Source organism: Aquila chrysaetos, chromosome 2, assembly GCF_900496995.4.
Source record: "Aquila chrysaetos chrysaetos chromosome 2, bAquChr1.4, whole genome shotgun sequence".
NCBI lineage: Eukaryota > Metazoa > Chordata > Aves > Accipitriformes > Accipitridae > Aquila > Aquila chrysaetos.
In genome coordinates, this window is record NC_044005.1 from 34,173,642 (window position 1) to 34,200,037 (window position 26,396).

The 26,396-nt window shown below is 40.4% G+C and overlaps 1 protein-coding gene across 1 annotated transcript; it reads right to left on the reverse strand.

Moving 5' to 3' along the window:
* Positions 1–15,540: 15,540 nt before the first annotated feature.
* Positions 15,541–20,987, reverse strand: ACTC1 (actin alpha cardiac muscle 1). The gene is made up of 7 exons (XM_030001491.2): positions 20,948–20,987; positions 20,201–20,348; positions 18,768–19,092; positions 17,947–18,108; positions 17,642–17,833; positions 16,234–16,415; positions 15,541–15,865 (listed from the first exon to the last, which is right to left on the reverse strand). The coding sequence occupies exons 2-7, from the start codon at positions 20,327–20,329 to the stop codon at positions 15,722–15,724; spliced, it is 1,134 nt and encodes a 377-aa protein (XP_029857351.1). The 5' UTR covers positions 20,330–20,348; positions 20,948–20,987; the 3' UTR covers positions 15,541–15,721.
* Positions 20,988–26,396: the final 5,409 nt, after the last annotated feature.

Sequence of the window (26,396 nt, forward strand, 5' to 3'; positions counted from 1 at the left end):
TCATCTGCTTCCACCTACACTTTCTGTCTCATTAAAATGAGCATTTGTGCATATGTTCTCCCCCCACTGTATGAGTAAAATCATAGCTGCAGTCAGCTGCTATGTGCATCTTAAATAAGAAATTCCTCTCTGTGCTTTTTCTCAAATGAAATTCCTTCAAAAGACAAGGCTAGTGTTTCACACCACAGAAAGTGTATTTTTCCTACAGTTTGAAAAGTTAAGACTTCCTAAAAGGTACGAGAACTGGATGTACTAATTACCTCAGTCCTTCAGGAGAGTAAGTAACATTTCAAGAACATGGTCATTTTGCTGCCAAGAAATAGGTAGCACACTCTTCACATCTGGTCAACAGTGTTTGCGTCAAAGCTCTCAATAGCAGGGCAAGTACTTGGGTTCCTTGTTGTGAGGACGGAATACAGCCTGCAGTTGTATGCTTCTTGCTTGAGAATAGGAAGGTGTCGAGTGCACAGAATTCAGGGCTTTCTGTAATGCACGAAGAGCCAAAATACTCAGTTATCCTAATAATCATATTAAGACTCTATTACGCATCAGAGGTCCATATCTACAACTGATGATTGCTATAAAGGGAAAGTTCTTTGGAAAATCAATGCATGTTATCAGTAAAGAAGGAATAAATCTATGAATATTCACAAGCTTTTAAAGTGAGGGCTCGTAAGTCATGTTGAATTTCCATAACTATTCTGGCCAGGAGAGTTAGTATAAGAAATATTCATGAGGGGGCAGGTATTAAGTAAATATTCCACAGTGTTCTGAACTAAGAGAATTTAAAATATCTAAATGTAACTACTTTAACTAGAAAACAAATTTTAAGTATCATACTTTTCTAGTTACAGAATATTTTATTCCCTGACAGACAAAATCACTCAAGTTTCATGGAGGTCTTGTCAGCTGTCCACAAGGACCTTGTCGTGCACAAATTAACAGCTCAAATCAATTTCCTTGGAAATAATTTGGACCTGTATACTGAATCACAATTACATATACCTCTGGCATATGTACAGTTCCCAGTGCAGCAGGGTCTGCACTTCCTACAAACTCCTGAGAGTAAACTCAATTTATTTGCAGACAGACTACAGCTAGAAGAAGGAAAACTTCATTGAGTCAAATCCTTATGAATTGACAGGCTCTGGAAAGAAGTACAAAAGAAGTAAAATGTTCCAGGGGTCAGATCATCTGCTGCCAGTCTCTTGATTTTCCCTTCTGTCTTTCACCAGTCTCGAAAGAGCACTCGCATTGTGCTAAAGCATCCATTAATGCAGCTGCACGGACTATGATGGCTTAAGTGTAAATTTGTGAGCAAATCTTAGGTGGATTCCCATTATAGTCTACTTTAAAGTGCCATGCTCACTAAAGAAAGAGCCTTTCAAAAACACCTTGGACACGGATGAGTATGAAGGATTCCATATAATCAGATTTAGTACACATTGTAAGGATGCAAAGAAATATGCACATACTAACAAAGTAATAAATTCAACATGGGAATGAAAATGATCTTTCACTGATGAACAATTGGGGTTTTTTTCCTAGAATCTATTCTTTCAGAGATATATATTACAAAAGATATGCAGCCCTATATAACTGATCAGGGCATTACAGTAAAATACCAGCCAATTACACAGCCACTATGCCAGAACCAAAACAGAATATTGGTGAGACTCACTTTGGCAAACCTTATTTTCCTCTTTTTCTTACAAATCAAAAGAAGTTACAAACTGTAACCAGAAGAAACATGATTAAATGTAATGATAATAATACATTTAAAAAATATATATATATATCATAGTATCTCCATCCTACGGTAGTCAATTTTCATGGTACTAATGGCAATTCCCACTGACTTCAGTGGAGCCAGAATTTAAAAACCCTTACCATCTTACTTAAACCAGAACATTTTTAAATCTCTAATGGCAGAATATGAATTATAAGAAAGTTAGTGTGTGCTTCAGAACACCAAAAAATAAGAATTATTTGTTTTGCCAGAACAGCAAAAAATAAGATCAACTAATAAGAAGAATCCTCTGTATTGGAACTCTAAGCAGCATTTTGATGCTTCTGGTATTCCATAGGGAAAAAAAAAAAAACAACCAACAAAAAAACCCAAACATGAGAAATTTGCTTCAGTATTTCAGTATGACTGCATTACATCAAGCAATTTTTTCAGACCTACTGCTTTGCTTTGCCTTGTCTACATTTGTCTTCATCTGAATGCTGAACCTCTATACTCCCAGCTGCTTTCAGCTCAGTGACGTGATTTACGGCAGAGTTGCTTTCCTTTGTTTTGATTGTTACACCACCATATGTCTTCAGTATTCCTGGTGCCCCTCAGTCTCATCCTCTCCCTCCCCACCTCACCAGTCTCAGAAGGGAATTCACATTACATCAAAGGATCCCTTCAGAGGCCAGGCTGAAACAATCCCTTGAAATAACTAGGGCAGTCAAATGATTGATTTGAAAGTAAACTATGTCAGTGAATGGGAGTGAAAAGCATGAGCTCAGTAAGAAATGCAGAGGGTTTTTTATCCTTCTGTCATTCAAAGATTCTACAGTTACAATAAAAATGAGTGAAATATATTTGATATTAAATCCATTACAGATATATAAGGTATAAATGCATAGACACATACATGTGTGTGTGCAAATGCATGTATTGATGCATGTGTTTTACAATTACTATCTATTTGCATGACAGACTGCAAAAAGAAATATGAAATAATATTTAATAGAGGATTCCATAGGAACTCCTATTCTCTAGGAATCCTCTTCTATAAGATTATTGAGGTGATTTAAATGGCCTCTGTGAGGAGAATCTATTTAAATTCCCTGTGATTTTAGACTTTGTCCCAGGTAAGGCCCTAGGTAAAAGCGATTGAGCTATCTTTTCAGTGACATTAGTATATGTGGAGCAAGAATATACAGTCATGGGTTTGAGAGAAGAATCTGTCATATTTTGTAGAGTTCATGGAATATTTAGAAAAAAATCTTCAAGTGAATTTCAGTTTTATAAACATTCAAGAGTGTCAATTTTTTAGTCTAGAATCTTTATTCTAGTCTACAGTTCTACACGCTTTCACTGGAAAATACTGATTCATAGACCCAGAATCATTTCCCAGACCCATCCCAATCATGCACATCTGGAGTTTCACAGGTGGTGATTTAAACTGGCATTTTTGTGACTTCCACAACTGTTATTAACAAACAGCATCTGCTCAGTGCTGTGGAGTATGCTTTGTTTTCAGAACACCATTTGTTAATCTTTCCTATAAAAAAGTTTTCCAGGGTGAGCATTTCATTAAATTTTTGTAAAGTTTCTGTTCCAAAATTTTGCTAAATCAAATTTGGAAAATCAAACTTTTCAATTAATCAAAAGCCCTGAGTTTTATAAAGTTGTGATTACGGTACTTAACTTCTTTTATCCCACAGAAAATTGAAGTGGTTACCTATAGACTTTGCAAAAAGTTTCATGTTCTGAAATATTCAATTCATAACTATGTTTTCCAGAATCTATTAGAGATGGTGTACTTTTGACTATGCTGCAGGAAAGAATTTGTGACACTGCAAAAGAAAAATTCAATCACTCATAAAACATTGTAGAATGCCTACAATTGTGCATGGTTTATTTCTATGCTTGCAAGAAGAAAACAACATTATGCATAATGTTGCTATGGTAGTGGAAGTCACAGTTTATTTTTCTTGATAAGTGAAACCCACGTAATTTCTCTCATAGGTCAGAGTTGCTCAAGGGCTGCACTGATTTACATATATCCTATGCAAATTTGTCCTCATTTTAATCAGATACTTACTTTGCATTTTAGATTTAGATATTCTGCTTTGTAGCTGTTTGCAACCTCTTTCACACTTTCCTGTAAGAAAGGGAGGACTGTTTTCCTGTGAGAAACGTAGCCAAACTATCAGTGATCTATAGAAAAAAAAAAAAAAGAAAAAAAATTTCATGGTACCTTGCTCCATGATTTCCTTAATCTAGAGCTGTGTCTGTCCTACTGAGTGGGAAACAGCATGGAAAGATGTGCCTTCCCTTACCCTACCCACACCTTCTTTATCTTCTTTATGCCTGGTGTGGGCAGGCTGGTTCATACTAACAGCGCCGAGCAGCCTTTGAGTCATCCTTGGGTGCTTTTCCCGCTAGTGCTTGCCCAGCTCTACACCTAGCTGAGATCAAGGGAAACTGAAAGGGTCCTCTTGCCAGGCTGAACACCTAAACCAGACGCCAAAACGTAGAATCTGCTGTTTAAAATGTTTGTCAGTTGAACTTCAGAGGTTACAACAGAGTGAAAACAGTGTCATATATTTACATTTACATACAAATGGGTAAATATTTTATGCATACATTTTTAACAACTATTATTTTATATAAATTACTAAGATTTATTGCAAATACTATATTGGGTTTTATCTACATTTTCTGGTTTTTTCAGGTTTCGAAGCATCTCTTACTTTTATACATGTCTATACCTGCCAGGAACACAATAAAAGAAATACAGGATTTTATTTTCTTCAGTCACCCTCTCCAGAAGATCTCCATTTTGCACACAAATTCCTCAGGGCAGACTCACTCAGGCTGTGTTCAAACCAAGGACATACCTCCTGACACAGGACAGTATGCCTCCCTTTCCCCATCCGGATTTACTCTCATTTTCCTTCTTCAGCAGAGAGCCACAGTGAAACACAGACTTGCTGGTGGAAACTTGTCAGAACAAGTCTGTGGAGGACTTGTCTCATCCCAGAGGCTTCACTCTGCCTAAAAATAAAAGGTGGGTTACAGCAAATCAACAAAACAGAAGGACCTGGGCTCCTAATCTTTAGATTTAGTAAAGATTTTCACATGGTTAAAATAGATGAAAATTACACACAGAGCATTTTCAGACAGGAGTTTCAAGGCCTCATGGTGAGATGCATCCATCCAGTGTTTTCTCAAACCCAGACCTCTTCTGATGTTGAGGAATAGAAATCAGTAAATTTCCAGCCCTGATTTCACTGTATAAGTGTATCCATCCTATAGTTTCAGTGGACAAACGAAAAGGCAAGTGGCTTCAAATATTTGCTGATAAACACTTAAAGACTTGACCTGTTTAAAAAACACATCAATAAGTACTGTGTCAAAATGACATGGATAAATTATTGATCTGATTTGTTTCACTAGTGTTATTTGATACATTTCATTATTTCATATATTTCCTCTGAGTGAAGGATTTGCCTTGGGGCAGAAATTGTATTATAAAGAGAAGAGGCTTACAGGAAAGCTAGTGCATTTGGGGAGAGAAAAAAAATGACAGCCAGGTCCCCACGGGGCTTTAATAAATATTTGTGAAGCATATTTAGTTTAATTACACCAACTAGTTGTCAAAGTCCAGTATCATGCTACCTGAAATGTCAGTGCAAACTGTTCCTTGGGCTTGAAGGCACTATGTACAGTAAAAACGAATGTGTGAAATCCAAATATGACTGCCACAAAGACAAACAAGACATGAGAGAAAACATGAGCTCAAAGATAGATCAATTAATCCAAAGAACACCAACTAGACAGGTGGATGAGTCATACACACTGTGCGGGCAGAGTTCCTGTTGAATGGAAAATACACTTAATAATACAACATGTTTCACTGTGAAAGCCAATGCAGCCGATAAGCTAGACTAAATTGGGTGGCAAGCTTCCTACCTGTGCCATGACGATAGAAATATCCTCAAGCAGACAACAGGGGCTGAGTTTCCCCTTTTATAAGGTCTCTCCTCTTGTGATTAGCCCTTCCCAATAATGTGGTTTTAATTCAGGTTTTAAGAAGACTTTGGGAAAAAAAAAAAAGTATAGCGTGAAGTAGGACATTGTTCTTGACATGATAAATAAGAGCTATCCCTTCTCTTCACTAGGAGGGTTGGTCAGGGAAATATATCAAGTGAATATATCAAAAGAATTAAATAAAATATATTTAATTGGTGTTTTCTCTGGCAGCAGGGAAAAACGATCTTTCCAGGACTAGGAAGTGCCAATATATTTGTGTCACAGGGCAGTGATGATAGTCCTGCAGAGACGGTATGATCTGTCACAGGTGCCGCTGGAACAAATCAAGTGCACTGCTACAATGGCTATGAATAACTTGTTAAAATATTTTTAATTAAGTGAATGTGTAAATAGGAAAACAAAATCATAATACACATAGAAAAGGCAAAGTTGAAGTAGTACATGACTGAAATTCTAAGTGGTCTTCTGTGACTGCACAGCATTGCATTCTTACTTAAGAGAACACAAAAGTGTTTCTTATGTTCGGTATTTATTACGAAAATCATCTTCTCAGAAGTCAAAAAGTATATTCAGATGTATACAGCTACTTTTAACACACAAACTCCAGCATTTTGGTGGGCATAATAAACAATTCAAAAGTTGCAGACACCAGCATTTAAGTTAACTGTCAGCACCTGCAGCAGGTTGGACTAGAATCTAGGCCAAGACACACAGTTTAAAAATTCCACACTGATTGCCCTTTCACAAAGACAAAGAGTGTCTCCACTTGACTCTTTTCAGCCACTATATTCAATGGTTAGTGAGAAGCACATGCTGGAGGTTGACAGCATGGGAAGAAAAAAACCAAAACTGTTCAGGAAAGTAGCCATTACCTTCACCTACTTTAGACAGTCCTACTGGTATCATTGGCTTCAAAACAAGACCAGTGTTTTAATTTATCTGACCTAAGAATTTGGCCCTTATGTATTTTTTATGGACGTAAGAATATAGTGCAGCATTTTTGTTCTACATTTAAGTTATATCTGAAGTTCTAGTCTTCCAAAATAATGCTTATTGAAGCAAAATACATTCCACTCCTCAAGAGATTTTTAGAGAGGTCAACTTACCTATAATTTGGGTAAATTTTAAATGATTATAGAAATGACTGAAGTTGGATACAGTACCCTCTTTCCCTAGCATACTTCTCTCCATTGCTTTCACCAGGCAGATTATGTTTGTGGAAAGAGCAGGCAATTTGGGGGAGAATGCCAAATGATTGTGAAGAGTTCATGTCAATGACTGACAGCAGGACTGACTTATAACACACAGGTTTTGTCAATAGCCCAGGAATTTCATTATATACTCTTCAGTGCCATCTGCTGTAACCAGATGCATTCAAAAACTTAAGAGATAATAAAATAGCCAGTCTCAACAGCTCCATGGCAGGGATGTTACCTAACTCTAGGCTTAGGTCTGTCCTACAAGGGTAGAATCCCATTAAAGAATCAAGTGCACATCATTGCCAAAGATGAAGAACTTGGTCACAACTACAGCCGCATTCTTTCAACTTTTTGCTACACTTTCTTAAGCTGTAGCAAAATACCCTTTACACAACTTGATGCCTATGAGAATTGTTGCTTTAGCACCCCAACACCTCCTCCAGTCCAGCAGGGACAGAACTGCGCCTGCAGGTAAGACTTGAGGGCAGCTGTCCATTTCACGTTTACCCTGTGAACCTGGAGAAGTCAAGAAACGATATTTTCCAAGGTACAAATGGGATTTGGGTGCCTAGACTCCCCAAACCCAACACTATAAGACAATGACAAAGCCTTTATTTCCTCTACCACCATTAAAGTTGTTTTATTAAGTGGAGAAAAAATAGTTGCACTATGCACTTTGTTACCTTAATGCCTTTTCTACAGTTATTGCAAAAAAAAAAAAATGATGATTTTTCTATATGTGTCTTAGAATAAGTGTACAATGTGCTTGAATATATCCATTCTGTTCTTCAGGATTTAAACAGAGCTCTAGAGCTCTTAAATTATGTCCTAGAGAACAACTTTCTGCATGGAAAGTCTTTTTTTCCAACAAGACTTGCACAGTGGGTTGTTTGTATGAGATACATGACATATTTTCCAGTGAAACATTTCCTAAACTTCATGTACTGGAGACTCCATTTTGTCTGTGTGAACAATATGCCATGATCTGGTTTTTATTAGCTTTAGGACACTCAAACTCTGATAGGGCCTCCATTGCTCTGGAGGCTACAGGCAGACATGCAGAAATATTTCCTATATAAAAGACCTTTTTGTCTAAATAGGCAAGATAAAGGAAAAGAAAAGCATAACAAACTTTCTTCCTTTTCCATACTGAGAAATTCCTAGCTAGTAGCACCTGCAATGCATTGCCAGAACATAGAGAGCTGTAGGTTTAGCAAAGCACCACCAGCATTTTGTTGGTTTTTGCACAGCAGTATTTATCTGTTCTGTGGTATTTGTGGCATTCTCTATACTTAGATTGGCAAATGCCACAAATACCATGATAAATTTAACCACTGTGAGTGATAAATGTCAAGCTTTTAATAGCACCCACTGTCTCTCTGTCACCACACGACCCTATTTGGAGATTGCAAAATCACCATCTCTGTATTATTACTTATAAAAGAAATAGTCTTTTTAGCATTTTAAATGGCAATATATTTGCTTTCTATAATATATATAGACAGAATGAGCAAAGAAACCCTTTGTATGTCTTTTGGCAGAAAGAATAGCCTGCAGGATACTATTCCTGATAATTCCATATGCTGTTTATTTACAAAAATAAAGTCAGAAGGTGGTTTCCTACTTCTGTTAGGTGCCAGTACAATGGGCAGAATTCATGCTCTCAGTTGAAATGAAAGGGCAGAAACAAATTTGTCCACCCCGTTAATGACAGGGGCTGAGGTTATGTTTGATCAGAAAGGAGAAGTCTACAAAACTATTTCTGCACCCATTAAAATACAGAATGCGACACCAGACATTGCAAACTTATTCTCTACATGACTTTGGGCACTTACACTTTCAGCAGTATGTGATGTATTCAGGCTGTCTGAAGAACATACCTCTGTGGCACTTTGACTGTAGGTTGTAAGAAGGAAAGAGTATTTCACATTATCACTAAAAACACTTCAGTTCTGATCTTTTCTCAAAATTCCAAATTTCTGAGGTTTTCCCTTGGCAGAAAACTAAATCAGGAATTAACTTCTGTCTTAAGAACCAGGCTACAAAACATCCAGTTTTGTTTGAGTCAAATATCGCTGTAATGTTTCTGACATGAAATATTTGTCCTTCCAACTTCAACTATGCTAATTTTCGGGGGGGGGGGGGGGGTACTCGTATGCTATGTCATGCAGATGTGGTCTCTGAAACTTGTTACCAAGTCAGGGATGCTCTTCCATTGCAAAGGTAAAGAGAAGACTTAGGGAAAATATTTGTATGCATATATATGCATACATATGTGTAAATAAATTTATATATGTATATACACACAGACATATAAATATATCTATGTGTGTGTGTGTATATATGTATGTTATTACAGCAAACACTTTGGAGAACCCAGAACCAAATGCAAGAGAGATTATCACCAGCAATAGCATAATCACTCATTTTCCTATGTACAGTGAAGATGTCAGTCCCATGTAAGTCTCCTTCAAAGTCCATTCGATTTAGCTGCCAAAGTATATGGGCAAAAGATCAAAAGCTACTGCATTACTGCTGTTTGTCTGGTTGCCATACAGAGCTAAGGCACAAAAGAGAGCTCCAATTAAATTAAAAATAAATTCAACGTCATTTCCGCACTAGTAAGACTAGTAAGGCCTAAGACCATTTTTGTAAACCTGTGCATCACATATTAAAAGTTTTGTCACATATTAAAGGTTTTGGTTTTTACAATACACTATACTACAAGTTAAAAGTATATCTGGCCATTTTGTAGTATCTCATAATGAATTGTGACATTTAGTAAGCCATAATATACATTAAATACCTACTATATATTCATTCCTGCAAATATATAAATGACTTTTTAAATATGGATCAAAGAAATCATTAAACATATGTAAGAATAAAACCACAGATTGCATTTTTCACAACTCACATTTCAACATATACAAACAGGCTATCTGCTATGAGATCAGCGTTTTATATTATGAGTGAAACAGTATGGTAACAAAGTTCAATTCACAGCCAATGCTGAATTAGTAACTCAATTGGTTAATGATACTAATTTTGATAATCAGTTTTGGTAATCAGTTACTCAAACTGTCAAACTAATACATCAGCTAATGAAGTCAGAAGTTTAGCACAAGAAAGGTGTTTTCTATTTAGCCTGTAATAGAAGACTGAGGAGGACATGATTCCCTTTAATCTTTTACCCAAAGTAAAGTTACAGTCACAGGACAGTCACAGATTTAACTGGTGGAAAACAATGTTTTCTTGTAGGTCATGTTCCTTGACAAGGAAGTATCTCCCAGTTTAGTTGCTAAATTCAAGACATAACTCATGCTAAAGAAGTAAAGAGTAAAGTGCTTTTTTCTTATGACTTGTTCAGTCGTTTGTCTTCAAAATCTGCTGAGATTTCTATTTCTGCAAGAATTCTTCTCCCCTCTGGCTTATCACAGAATCAGAGCATTGTAAACACACATACACATGCACACACACAGAGAGTTAACTTTAAAACATTTTTAGTAACCAAAAATATTTAGTTAAAAAAAAGACCCAAGGTAGACAATTTTCTTGCCTAAGATTAACGTTTCTTTCTCTGTTTGGGTTTGGAGGGAGGGGGGGGGGGGGAGGTTGATAAAATAGAGACAGCTTTTGAAGACAGAAGCCTGTGTCCTGAAAATAATTTATATAATCAAAATAAAAAATAAAGAAGAATTAGCATGAAATTCAGTGTCAAAAGTCATCTATTATATAAACATGAGGATAAGGCTTGAATTCCCTAAACTTATCTTTTTTACTTGACAGCAGCCACTGTAAAATCCCTGCGCTTCTGGATGCTGTGGAGGATCTCCCCACCCCGACTGGCCCAGCAATACGTGCCTCCCAGACCCTTTCCTCCCCAGAACGACATGAACTAGATTTTTCACCTGCTTGCTTTTTCACCTTGGCTGAGGCAGGCACAGCCAGCTACAGAGAGCTGGGGGAGAGGGAGGGATGCGTGGCAGGAGCTGCTGTGCTGCTGCAGCCACCCACTGCCACTCTCTCTAGAAGAGCTGGAGCTGCACGCCCCCTCTAACACTCAGGAGCACCTCGATTTCCCTTTGAGCATCGCCTTTTCGCAAAAGCATGGCCAGAAGCCACACTGTAGCTCATAAGGCATTTGGGACCCTTTGGAAAGAAAGCTCGTGTAGTCCTCGTTATCACTGACAATACCCTTTCTGGTGATCTAAACCTGAGGGGCTTAGAGACTCAGAACTAATCTTTAAGCTATTTCTTACTGCCTTGCTACCTGGATTTTATTGGGTACCTTCCTAGACTTACTATATCATTTATGTGTTATGTAAATCTACGTCAGTAAAGCTTCACTCTATTCCACACCCACTTTTTCCTCTGCACATATATATCACCTGGTTAAAATAGGTTTCTAAATACAATTCACCTCCTCTAATAGAGCATAGTACCCTATATTTGGTAGACCTCTGATATACTGTACTTTGTGAATTATTTCCTTACAATGAAAAATAAGATTGCCACCAGGTATATTAACTTTTGCTAATGCCCGCTAAATTCATTTCATCCAACATTATTCACACAGGACAGCTTAATCACAAATTAAATCCATCCTTTAATTATATATCAGTATAATAAATTTTTTCCAATAATTAACATTTCTGTATGCTGAGTTTGCAAGCTTAAGCAATCATAGTCATCCTCAGGAGAAAAAGCAAAGGTAATAGGTAGTACATTAACAGCCTGAATTGCTTCTTTCTTGAGTGTAATGAGTGAGATTTACTAATCACTCAATTTTATCAATGATTTTTTTTTCCTTTTTCTTATGTTTTGATAACAACAGAAGCTTCTATCACAGGATGCTTCAGGGTGGGACTGGGTTCAGCTGTTACTGGAAGAAAGCATCGATCCCTGCCTGGGCCACGTATTCAGTTTATCCAACCAGCAGAGAAGAGGTTTTTCTCGATTTTTTTTCTATTGTTCTGTTATTATTGTAGATTAATCTGACTGTCACATATATTTAGAGTCACCTAATGTTTTTAAGTATAAAAGCCTCTTATTCTACATTAAAAAAATTATCACTCTACAGAATTCAATTACTGAAGCTAAAAATTTTCATATTAGTGCTTTGCCTCAGGCTGACTTTTTTAAAGCTTTAGCTAAAACAGTCTTTTTAGAGAAGATTAGTGCAAAGTAGACAACTCTATCAAATTTATAATGACTGTCCTACCAATTTTTTTGAAGGAGCCTTGAAGCACTAAGAAGTGACTTTTGAAACATCTCCTTATTTTCTGTCAAAAAAAATCCATCTTTTAAAGCAGAATCACAGGACTTTTAGATTCTGAGCACATATTACATATAGATATTACAAGCTTTCTGTTCTGATCATAATCCTATCCCTCAATACTCCTTAAGTGCCAACATGCTCCTCGATCTACAAGGAAAGTTTTCTGTAAGATCTGTGGGTCAGGCAACAGTGGTAATACCCCAGTACCCTCCAGTCAAAAGCAGAAGTACTGGGCTGTGGTGTTCTGGCTGCCATAAGATTTTGACCCAGCTCTTACTGATATCTGTCAGTATTTCTTAACACTTTTTAGCCCTTATTACTGACTAAAGCCTCTTCATGTAGCTTAAAAATCATGTCAGACTGACTTCCACAGAATGACTTCCACTCCATTGTACATACAGAGTGACAAGGAGCTGCAAAGTCAAATAACAGGACACACTTTGGTGTGGCAGACAGGTGTTTTGCCAAGTATCCACACTGCTTTTCAAAATGCCTGTGTTGAATCTATAAATGTGGCTAAACATTGTTTCCTTCTTACATCCAAAGAGAATCTCATCAAGAGCAATGAAGGTTAGCTGTGATCCTTTAGTCTCAAAATTTATGTCAGCGTCTTCACTAGCTGAGGTGTTTCAGAGGTGAAGATTGATGGTTGCAGCAGGGTTTGGGTACAGCTGGTTTTTAAGCTGCCTTTTTCAAGGAAGTGTCTGCAATAGTTTTACTGGTTATCATAGAGGTTCTCTACAGTTAATTTCTGCATCCCATTGCACCATTTTCATTTGCTGTACAAAATGTATACCACTGTAATTAAGGCTCGTTGTGAAATGTAAACGGAGGGTAAACATTAACAGTGGCATGTCTTATTGATGTTTTGAATCCTAGCTTATGTGACTTAACACTCAAATTCCTCTCAAATTGATCAGTTGCATTATCCATATTTAAAAGATTTAGTTTTGCTTCCTTAAATAGTTATCATAATTCCCATCCCACTGAATTATTAAAGTTTTCACTGCATTCAGTATGAATACACATTTTTCAAGGGCAAAATATGGGTTTATCGCATTAGAATTGAATACATCTGGAAACACACTGTAAGAAGAGAAAAAGGGTACGGCACTGCTACTTTTTAGTCATATCCTACATATATACAAGCGTATCGCTATTTTGCACAATCCCTGCTGCTCATACCCATTTCTATAAACTGTGAATTACAAACCCGAGAATGTCTATGGAAGGAATTTTTCCATCAGTCGTGCAGTCAGTGGCTTCCTTCAGTTCCTGCCTCGTGCCCGCACGCTCAGGGGTGCAGTCCCGATCACAGCCTTGAACGCCGGCCATTCCTGACCTATCAGTCAGAGCCAGTCAGTCAGGCACCCGCTGGCTCTGAATTAGCATGCCCTTTGCATACTTGCTTAACATTTTAAGCTCCAATTAGTTGCAATTTATGTCCAGTATCACCCTACTAATTCACACTAATACCTGAGACGACCTTTCTGACTGGCCGAATCTTTCAAAGTAGCAAGCAAGACCAAGCGAGAAAAGTGCAATGGTTCTGAACAACAATATGCAAAGTGTCACTGGCAAATGTCTTACGTTTGAGTAATTAAATTTGTGTTGGTCAGAAATCTGGAAAAGGTCCCATGTTTTCATAACATACAAAATTTCTCCATGGTGTGAACTTCAGAGTGATTCCCTACTCTGGAAACCTTCTTGAGAACAGTGGAGGCTGTTGACTTTGCCTTAACAGATTCACGGGTTAATTAATTTGTATTGTATTGTATTGTGAAAAGGCCTATTTGCAGAAGCATTTCAGTAATACCGTGTGCAATGTGAGAATAAGTATTTCACATTTATATTGAATTTTCATACTTACGTTAAAATTCCATTTTTATGTTTGTCTAAAGTGTCTAAATGTATGTTTAAATTGTAAAATATGTTTAAAATTTCATATTTATGTTTAAATTTTATTTATATTCAACAGTTCTATCCACCTTCTCTACCCAAAAGCAAAAATATCTAGAAATATTTGAATATTTCAATCGCAAGCCGATGGTAGGCAGTGACAGTGGCACCTCAGTAAACTGTCTTCCAATGATAAGTAAATTGGAGACAGACACTAAATATATCTTCATATATTCAAAGAGTAAAATCAGTTCTATTTAATTGCAGATCACATCTAATGGCCAGTTTTAAGGCCTTTCAAGAAAATAAGAGGTGGGAGAAACAGAAAGTTTCCCTGCAACCATGTAAACTATTTTATATTTTTTTTCAGTTAGCATTTGAGAATAAAATTAGCATGAAATCTAATCTTTTCAAACATCTGCAATGGCACTTGCCTAACTAACTACATGCACAGTTCGATAAATGCTTTAACAGATTCCTCAATCAAGCTTAGGCGAACTCCAGTCTGTACATAGTTCAAACTATGACACTGACCGATTCCATTATTTTAATAAAAATGTCCCAGATCATTCTGCACTTCACCTTTTAGATATTACTTTTTAAAAAAAATCAAAGAGCCCAGTTATAAAAAGTCATGGTGAGGAACACAAAAGCCCATGGCAAGTATGCAATTTATGATTGTAGTATCTGGGTCAAATAGCAACAAAGGATAGCAATGATTAAGGATTAAAAATTGCCTAAGACATGTGAATGATGATGTGAAAATAATCGTGATTATAACAATTGTATGTTTATACAGCAGAAGTTTGATTCTTGTGCATTAGTACAATAAAGGCTTCACTTTTTATCTCTGGCTTTGAAGAGATGAGGGGAGATGAGTAAAATGTCAGTTTGAATTAACGTTTTGTCATAAATATTTATAGCCCACAGAAAACAATTGTATGACTCTCTAGGATTGAGCTAATCAGTTACAAATCACATTCTAAATGTATTAACATAATTCTTTTACAGAAGCTTTGGCTTTCAATAAATTAATATTAAAACACTTGGGTTGTAAATAAATGCAACGGAAGAAACGTTTCTAAACCCAGTGAGTGAATATGAGAGGATTCCTTCCACTTGTTCCACTTACTGGGTCTACCCTCAAGGCTATTTCTTTGTAAGCCTTGATATATGATGCTTCTTTTGTTTCAAGTTTCAAAATTAAAACTATAAAGTATAAATTCTTACTAATGGAAAACCATGACCTAACACGCCTACATCAGTTAGGGCACGCATGCAGTGAAGGCATTGATAGGTTTGATGAGAGTTTCCAAATCCCAGGGTGTTTAGTCTCATTTTTTTGACAAAATAATACTTATAATAAAACAAAAGACAATCATTTGTAGGTTGCAAGTCCCAGATCTTGTTTATTTATAAAGCAATAAATATTAGAAGCACAAATAAATTGCACGGGTGTGTAAACAAACTGTACAATGACTGAAGAGTTCAGGAAGGGTTGCCAGAAGACTCCAAGAAGCATATTGTCGTCATCCTGAGTGGGAAGTAAATTGAGGGAAAAAGTGCTTAGAAGCACTTGCGGTGGACAATGGATGGACCAGCTTCGTCATACTCCTGTTTACTGATCCACATTTGCTGGAAGGTGGACAGAGACGCTAGAATGGAGCCACCAATCCAGACAGAGTACTTGCGCTCAGGTGGGGCAATGATCTAGGATAAAGAAAAGCAACAAAATCCTCATTTAACAGTTACATTTCTGAACAACCAACCCACATCATCAATGTAACAAACCACTAGATATTCCCTTAAGTAAATAAAGAACTTTTCTAAAGTAACAGTATAGATCTTCAGCAGCTGGTGCAACACATACTATTCCTTAAGAAAATCCATAACCATATTTTCCTCTTTTCTAACACTTGCTTCTAACCAATATAATTATTCTGATTCAATGGAATTTCTCCTCATTTGTCCATCAGCTGTTGATCTTACTTTTGAGTTGTTCCTATAGCCCAATTTAATGATGTGGACATTTTCTCCATCTTTATCCAAATTTTATAGTACGGAGTCAAATTCCTTACCTTGATCTTCATAGTGCTAGGAGCAAGTGCAGTGATTTCTTTCTGCATGCGATCAGCAATGCCAGGGTACATCGTTGTACCACCTGAGAGGACGTTGTTAGCGTACAGGTCCTTACGAATATCAATATCACACTTCATGATACTGTTGTAAGTAGTTTCGTGAATACCAGCAGATTCCATACCTTGAGAAGAAAGAAGAAAGTAGGTCAGTAAATTATGCAAGAGGTCTTCATGAGAAGAACTCTTGGCATTTCTCCTCATCATTAACATGAACTTCTATGATCTTTTTTCGTAAAATTACTTACGGATTATTAAATGTTGCAGAAAAACATTTAAAAAATAATTAGAGAACTAGCTTAGAAAATTACAATTATTTGTTAGAAAAGGTAAGAATCATAATGCATGTGCAAAGGAATGATACTAAAAATATACAGGAAGAGAAGAAGTAGACACACAAGATAAACGGATTTAGTACCTGGCGATGGGAGGAAGTTATATAGCGCAGAAAACATGAGTATCAGGTTATGTCAGAGTCTCACAAAAAGCATTAGTTGAATATAGTAAAGACAGCAGTAAAGACAATGAAAACAGTTGAAGTAGAACTAAAGAAGACAATAGTAACTTCATTTCTTTTTCAGCCTACTCAAAATACAGTCTATACTGTTTAGAAACATCAAGGCAAGACAAAACCAAGACATGGACCAAGATATTAGTAGTTGGTGGTAAGGGAAAAGAAACCAGAAGCAAGTGTTTGTAGGTTGCATTCCAATTTATTAATTTTAACAGGTGTTCCTGAAAGGGCTGACACTAGATCCACAGTAAGATGTCAGCTGATGAACAACTGCACGTATTGCTCAGGAGTACAAGCATTTGCTACATCCGTCAGCTGCACTCACAAACAGCAAAGCTTACCATCTTGACCGTGGCAATGTTTAATTACAGTGCATATAAATACACACACCTTCATTCCATTTTTTTCCCCTCCCAGACACTTTACTTCTTCTTGGAGTCAGATACTGTTTTAAGTTTAAGCCTTACAAATACAGCTCTGAAAGCTATTCTTGCCATCAGTGACACAGAATCATAGAATGTCTCGAGTTGGAAGGGACCGTTAAGGATCATGGAGTCCAACTCCCTAATGATGATATTCTAACTGTACATTTTATCACTAGAAAATTGTGACCCTAAAACCTGATCTAAAACTTGCAACAAGAGCCCAGAGCTCAGCTAATTACCAGTTGAGCTCACATCAGCACAGCTTACAGGCAGTAGAGGATCTAACTCGTTATTTATTTATATTTGATTTAGTGCCAAATTTAGATAAGCAGGAAGAGGAGTGGGACACCTTCTAGATCTTCTGATTCACTCATACCTCCTACAGAAAGGAGAATTTCCTGGGAACACTTACCAATAAAGGACGGCTGGAATAAGGTTTCAGGGCAGCGGAAACGTTCGTTACCGATTGTGATCACTTGACCGTCAGGCAATTCATAGCTCTTTTCCAGAGAGGAGGAAGAGGCAGCAGTGGCCATTTCATTCTCAAAGTCCAGTGCAACATAGCACAATTTCTCTTTGATATCACGAACAATCTCACGTTCAGCTGCAGATATATGGGTATCAAATCAAGGTTTGGATAAGCAAAATACTAGAGGAGGAAGATGGGCCAAGAGAGACATGAGGATTTTCACAGGAGGGCAAAGCTGAAGGACTGACCTGTTGTCACAAAGGAATAGCCACGCTCGGTGAGGATCTTCATGAGGTAGTCAGTCAGATCCCTGCCAGCCAGATCCAGACGCATGATGGCATGAGGCAAAGCATAACCTTCATAAATAGGTACATTGTGGGTGACGCCATCACCAGAGTCAAGAACGATACCTGGGAGAGAAATGTCAGAGAGCAGTTGAAATCACCTAGCAAATGCTTGGAGCCCTTAAGCACAGTAAGCAGCAACAAACACAACACAATATAGGATTTTTTCAGGCAGTATAAAGTAGCATCATTCTATTTTAGCCATAAAGATTTTGCCCATTCCTTCTGTCTTTGCTTGCCTGGACCTTCCTGTTTGGTGTGAACTTTCCCATAAAACAGTTGTTCCATTCACATTTTAAGGTAATCCATACAAGCAGCCTTCCACTGCTACTACACCGAGCAGTAAGTATATTTGCAATAGTGATTGTCTTGATCTGATAATGGGCATCTTTGGGGCCCAGCTGAAACCTTTAAACTGGTGTAATACTTGTGTAACAGCAGTATCTTCACAGAAATGTCTCCTCGCTTGCATCATGACAAGCGGCAGGAGACTTTGTTCCCCAGCGCCTCTCCGAAAGCAATGCAGACAGGTCCACATCGTCCTTTCCATAGACTATGTCGTACTGGCTTTTCTGCTACTGTTACCATCAATTGCTATAAACTAAAAATACCTAGCTTTCTGTAAATTTGAATGAGTTACGGTGGGTTTTCTTCCTCTTTGGAGTGGGAAAGAAGGAGAGTTCCTGAAAGGAAATATCTAAATAGTGATTATTTGTTTATTTTACCTGTTGTACGGCCAGAGGCATACAGGGATAGGACAGCCTGGATCGCCACATACATAGCAGGTACGTTGAAGGTCTCAAACATTATCTGGGTCATCTTTTCACGATTAGCTTTAGGGTTCAAGGGGGCTTCTGTGAGCAAGGTAGGGTGTTCCTCAGGGGCCACACGGAGTTCATTGTAGAAAGTGTGGTGCCAGATCTTTTCCATATCATCCCAGTTGGTGATGATGCCATGTTCAATGGGATATTTCAAAGTAAGGATACCTCTTTTGCTCTGAGCTTCATCACCCACATAGGAATCTTTTTGACCCATACCAACCATAACACCCTAAGAGAAGAAAGTAAAGCATTATTTGAGGAAGACAACATCACAGAGCCCAAACAACTACATCACAACTATGCTATTTTCAAGAAAGGTACAAGCAGTCACACCACTAAAAGGTTGATTAGGAAAAGAAATGAGCATTATTAAATTATTAAGTGAACAGAATTTGAAGCTTTCTCATAAAATCCTTTTTCCTTTCATCAGATGAAAGGATTTTTTCCCCTTTTATAATGCACCTCTTCTTTTTAATTACTTCTTTTCTAGTCCAAAAGTTTGACTGAAAGCAAACTGCACGACATCATGAGCAGGAAAAGATACAGTGAGACGTACAAAGAGAGTTTATAAACCAGAAGATACAGAGGGAGATTAGCCTTCTAGTGAAGGAAGATACTCCATATTACTATGGAGCCGCAGCAGTAATTTATTCACAATAACAAAATACAAATTGCAAATGTTTTAGTTAAAAAAAAGCACTACAAACTTTTAACCAAGGAAACTGTAGGAGAAAAAGTACCATATTTTCTGTGTACTGATTTAACTGTGACAAAAGAGAAGGAGAATGATACGGGAACAGAGAAAAGGAGGCTTCAGAGAGCGGTAAGAAGGTAAGATCAGAGACAGACAAAAGAAGTAGAGGAAATTGAAAGAAGGTGTTTGGTATGTGAAATGTTGGACAGGATGGGTGGGAGAGGGCCTTAAACAAACTACATTGTGTGCAAACTCAGCCAACGGAGATGCCTTTGAACTAGCACCAGCAGCAGGTCTGGCCTAGGGGACAGAGTGGGCAGCAGCTTTGTAGGAAGCTGGGTTTGGCCTCATTAGGGGAGAGAATAGGGAGAGAGTCAAGAGGGAAGCTGGTGAGTTAGCCATAGCTGGGGGAAAGGGAGAAAGTGCTAGAAGGGAAATAAGGGAGAGCCAAACAGGGGAGTCGAGGGAAGCGCTGGAGAGGCCTGGAAATGTGCCGCTAGTACTACCGCAAGAAGCGAGTGGAGAGAAGGGCAGGGTCTTTGGGACAGGACGGAAGAACTAAGGAGGGAAGGGGCGAGTGGAGGCGACTCCTGGAGGGGAGGGGGAAGGCTCCGTCCTGCCCCGGTCCTGCCTCCGTATTTACCTGGTGCCTCGGGCGGCCGACGATGGACGGGAAAACGGCCCTGGGGGCATCGTCTCCGGCAAAGCCCGCCTTGACCAGCCCCGAGCCGTTGTCGCACACCAGCGCGGTGGTCTCCTCGTCGTCGCACATCTTCGCAGGGAGGCACGGACCTGAAAGACAGCGCGGCGGCGCGTCCAGACCCCGGCGGACAGGCCCGCGCTGCCGCCGGCTCCCGCCCGCCCGCCACCCCGCAGCGCGGCACGGCGGCGGCGGCACGCCGAGAGCCGGCGGCGGGAGCGGGGAACGTGACCCGTCCCGGGAGGATGCTCGGTGGCTCAGGCGCGCCGGTGGGCAGCGCTTTGGACGCGATCCGTCAGCCGCCTGCTTCCCCGCGCAGCTGAAGGCGCCCCGACTCGCAGGACGCTCGTTAGGGCACCGTTAGCGGTGCCCTCGGGCCGCAGATGGAAACGGGAGGGAAAGCTTTTGAAATGGGAGCGATCGGCCCTGGCCAGAGAGCACTTCACGGGCGGCGGGGCGTCGCGCCCGGTGGGGCCGCGGCGGCCGGCGCTGCGCGGGGGGCGGCGGGGGGGTCCCCGGCAGAGGTGACGCCGTAGCCGGGAGGAGCACAGGCAGAGCAGCGGCTGTGTCTGCGCGACCGGCACCCGCCGCCCGCCGGTGCCCCCGTCCCGTCCGTCCCGTCCCGTCCCGTCCATCCCGTCCCGTCCCGTCCCGTCCCCGCGGGGCTGCGGGCGCCGCCGCGCTACTCACCAGACCAGCACCGGCGGCGGGGGGGGCTGCGGAGGAGAGCCTGGGTGCCGGCTCGGCGCAGACGCCCCGATTTATACCCCGCCGAGGGGCAGCGCCGGCCAGGGCCGCCGCGGGACGGGGCAGCCACCTTCTCCTTATTTGGTCGGCTCCGCGCCATTGAGCGGCCGCGCAGCCATGAATGGAGCCCGGCCGGCCCCGGCGCGGCCCGGCCGCCCGGCCCATGTAAGGCAGGCGCGGGGCAGCGCGCCCCCGGCCCGCCGCATGGCCAAATAGGGAGCCCCGCGCAGCCCCTCGGGGGCCAGCGCTTTCGGGGAGCGGGGGGGAACGGTGGCCTTCCCGGGAGGCCTCCCGGGGGCACGCCCGGAGCCCGGCGCCCCGAGGCGTCGAGACCCGCCGGCGCCGGCCCGGGCGGACCCAGAAACGCGGCGCGGCAGGCTGGAGGTGCCCGGGCTGGGCGGCGGGCGCGGGGGAAGCCGCGCGGGTGTTCTCTCCCCCGGCCGTCCATTTCCCCACCGAAAAAAGGGGCAGCCGAGCCGAGCTCCTCTTTAACCAGCGACCCGTGAGGTTACGTTGGTGCCAACGACTGAGGCTCCTTGCTGCCCGGAGGCAGCATCTGCCGCCCGCCTTGCCTTGGGAAGTTTCTTTCAACTTTGACGAGCACGTGCGGCAAAGATCGCGCTTTTCTCCGCTTTTGCCTGACACCTATAGCACAAAACGGGATCCGCTCGTTTACATGAATATGCGTATAATTCGGCTCCCCATTTTTGCTCGTTTAACGCACACCGGATCGGTAACGCGGGGTGATACGTATAGGGCGGAGGATGAGAGATGGGAATAGCTCGGGCAAAAACCAGCTATGGTATTAATGTAATGTGACAGTTGTTTTCCCGCTCAGTTGTTGAAACATCCACATTGATCATTTGTTCCAGCGGTGGAGCCTAGAAAATCCATGTATCTTCAGGATTACTTTTTTTTTTTTTTTTTTCAGTTAAAAATAGAAAGACTGGAGAAGCATCCCTTGAGTGGGTTTGGCCTGGTATGTGAAGGCAGAGAGTGTCAACGCGTGTCCCAGAGGAACTGCACTGTAACGCAGATTACCGCGTCCTTCGGGAGCTCAGCTTATAAACTGTCCCATGTCTGCCTGTGTACAACACAACGGGGAGGAGCCGCGGGGAGAACTGAGGTTTGGGACAGAAGGGAAGGGTGGGATGTAAAGGTCAAGAGGGGAACGCTCAGTAAACTGGATCAACTGCTTAAACACTGGTCCAGTTTATTAGATGCCTTACAAGGGCTGACAGCCATCACGTGGTTCTATACATCTTAAACGAGGTGGAAGGAAAGAGCCCAACCTGCAATCTGGGGGCTCGGGGGGGCTCTCGGTGTAAGGGCTCTCTTTGCACTGCGGTTTGGCTCTGACAAAGGGTGCGAGAACTGTAAATCGCCGACGACTCATTTCTAAACTGGATCCAAAGGGGGCGTCAGAGACGCTTAGACTTTTAATTTCTTCTGAAATCGGAGATAGGGGAATCAGTTTCCTCGTTTCTAGCACAATTAATGAGGTGGTTAGCTCCACCCCAACCCCAGTTTATCTTGGGGTTGTGCCCAATTATGAGCACTACTCTGAAGCAGATGTAGCAACAAACTTCTTGGCCATTGATAGCTCCTGCTTTTCTTTAAATGCCTTTGAGAAGACACAACCTGTTTCAGGTGAGACACTTTTTGTGTATAAAGGTGTGTGCATGTATATTTCATACATGTGTATATATAAATATATATGCACATATATATGTATGTATGTATCTGTGTATATATATGTATGTATATATATTTTTTTTTTCTTAGCTACCTAAGAAAGGAGGTTGTAGGACTGTGAAATACAGTGACTTCAAATGGTCAAAGCAGGGAAAGACTGTGCTTCAGTGCCTCTGCTCTGGACAAACTTTGGCTCTTACTTTTCCTGGTATTGACGAAAAATTGACCAAAATCAATATTGATGGGATAAGGACCCCAAGTGAGTATATATATTTATCTAAACCGATTAGGCACAGGTAACAGAGAGTTGAAAATATTTTGGTGATAGCAATGCCAATTTATATAAGAATATATATATATATATGCAAGGATGTATAAGCATATACACCCTGGTACAGAGTACCATTTCAAAGAAAAAATACTTTACCATATGCTGCTTTCAATTTTAAAAAGTCAGCATATTTTACTCCATGGTAAGTTGCCATCTATAATTTAAATCTGCTTCTTTTTTTCCCTAGCACATCTTTTCTACAGAAACCATATAATGTGAGGGATTGGCCAGCTTCTCCGGCACTAGAGATTAGTTTACAGTGTTATCTCAGCTGTTCCTCGGTTCAGAGGTGTTACAGTATTTACATAGAAGCCCGCTGCTGATAGCTGCATTGAATTCCTCCCCAATCAGACCCTCTCTGTCACATCCTACATTCCCTTTGGCTAGAGAGAGAGACAGACTCTGCTGAAACTGAGACAGAGCCAGCTCTCTACGCAAAACAGTCTGTATTTTCTTGTTTACTTTATAACTAAATATCGGCTTTCTCTACTCTTTCCTCAAGTTACAAATTTCTAATCCAGCAGGACAGTGCATCTAGGAGCCTGATGCACTTGAGAGCTCATCAATCCCCACCACCACCACCCCCCCCTGCCATATAGTGCAAGGTCAAATGAAAAGGGCACCACATAATGTACATAAATCCAGAATCACATCTGCTTTCTCGTAGCCATTAGAAAAATACCCAGCTAAAAGTACCCAGTACTTTGGCCAAAATAATTCTGTTTTCTGCAATAAAGTGATATTACAGCCTCAAATAAACCAAACAGGCAAGCAAAGAAGCAAAAACCTACTGAAGTATCTTATGTAATGTCATCTAGAGGAAAAATACTCTAGTGTCTGACTGACCAGGGTCCCCACACGCTGTGTGCATTTCTCATGACTAAGCTATTGGGAGTGACCCCAGAGACAAAGGACAGCACAGGCAGTGGGGAGTATTGGGAGAGCAGACAGATCTGCAGTGGACATGATCTGCACGTACCCTAAAACAGCCTGAACACACAGGAGCATGAAGCCTCAATGTGTACACAATATTAATGGGGTAGCAAATTTTTATATATTTTTTTATATATATATATATATGACACATGCGCACGGGCAAAACTGGATGTGTTGTTCAACCAACAAGACACTGTTGTGACTGCAGCCAAAATCAGAACATGAGTTCTTCCCTCTGCATGGTAAAAATGTGAATATAAAAATCACACTGTGATCTTATGATGCCCAGAAATCTTCACAACTGCTATTCAGCATTTGAATGAAAAAAAAACCATTTAGCTTAAAAATAAAGGCTTGATTCTTCAAAAACTTTAAAGCATAGACCACTTAACTACCACAGACTTCAGATCATTTACAGTAGTTAACATTGCATTCAAAAATTGAAAATGTGTAGGATCAGGCCCTCTCTGTATTTTTTTTCCCAGCCTTTCAGATTATTCTTTTATTATCTGTACATGTTCCAATAAAAATAATAAACTTTTCATAATACAGCAAAACATTTCATGTACAGTATACCCTGACCTAGCAGGTCTTAGAGCAGACGACTTCTCACATAAAATCTGCTATTTCTAAATCCAATGGATGATGACATATAAAATCTGTCCTAGCACAGAGCCAAATGTTACCTCTCTTAAGCCTCAGGCCAGTGTAATCTTTGAAAGAAATTTTACTTTTTCAAGAATAAAAAGCAAATGCCACTCTGACAGGTTTTCTTTTGTCCCATGACAGCTGTTTGGAGTTATATGGGCTTTAGAAATGTAAGAAGCATTGCAGCAGACTCTTACTGATGGGCAGGAGCCCTGATGAAATGAGAATGCCAAACATAAAATATAGGATGAATATCACTGTCATGAGTGAGCCACTGTCATGAAGGAGTCATACGTGGTTATCTACGTCTGTGTAGTTATGAATCTGTCTCTGTATGCAGACATACAAAGAGAAGCCAGAAAAGACAATTCTGCAGTCACCACCAGCCTGAAGTTGTTCCCTATGAAAAGCTCTGTTACACTTTTCCAATTAGATTTTGAACCTCCCACGTGAGAAATCTTTCTCCTGTTCTGCTAGAGGAGAGTCTCCCAGTTTAATAATCACACTGTCAGGAAAACTTCTCCAGAGAATTCATCCGGTATTTCCCTTTCTAAGTTATGTCTCATTCACCCTAGTAATAGCCCATGTTTCATACTTAATACATTCCCTGTCTTCTCAGCATTTAAACCCTTCGCATAGTTGCAGGCTGTTATCATCTCTCTGTGTCTTTCTCTCACTCACTCATGTACTGCTGCACATCTATAATTAACCTAAAACATCTTAAGTGTGCGCTGAAATGGCAGAACCATGAGGTGGGCACTGGGAGTTAGAGATGCAGCTAAAACATCTTGTTACGAAGCTGAGAGAATTAGGCGCAGGCAACGTAAGTGGAGGTGAGTGGCAGTGAAAGGAATTTGTGCTTCTGAGCCTCTGACTCCAGAATCATTATTTGCCACATGTCACTTACAAAGAAAGGCCGGGACTCGCACTTCCATTACACCCCCTTTGCAGGGGAAAGAGGGCTCAGAGAGTGCCGGGAGATCCTAAAAGCACTGCGCCTGCACAGGAGGAATGTCTTGCTTCCAGAAGTGCTGTGCATCTCTCGCAAGCCCGAGCATGGCAGGCATGACAGGGTAGGACTCCAGCATTTCATACCATGAAGACTGCAGTCTGCTCTGAAATAAAATGCAGCCCAGGGAAACTGTTATAATTTAGGCTCCTCAGGCTGTCTTATGCGCTGAGGGACATGGAGTAGTTCAAGAGGACAGAAATATGTCCTCAGCACTTCAGCTGTTGCCAGCATGTATCTCGGTTGCCAGTCCTGTGCAGTGTCTCCGAGAGATACCTGCCCTACGTTAGAAAGCTGATGGGCAGTATTTCTAACAGGATTTCGAAGTCTCATTTCTACTGTTGGGTTTTTTTCCAGTTAGAAAACACATCTGACCTAAACACCAGAAAAGATGGAACACGAAAAACACCTTTGTGTATGTTTGTTCAGTATCACACAGTCATCATTTGATCCTTGATGAGTCTCTGGCTGGTAGTACAGTATCAATAAATAACAATTCCAAAGGCAATGGGTAGTTGCTAGATGTACCAAAGATGGTCTGACGATATCTTATATTAGGAATATTTGGAAAAAACACCAATGCTTAAGGCCAAATTCTGCCCAGCTAACAAATCTGTGATTATTTTTATTTAAATTATATTTCCTTTTTATATGTGACTGTAAAAAGCTCAGATTTGCAGAATGGTTGCCCAGGAAGTGTAATGAAATGATATGGGACCTTAGCAGATACTTCATGAGTATATAAATTACTTAGATTAATACCTAGATACTTA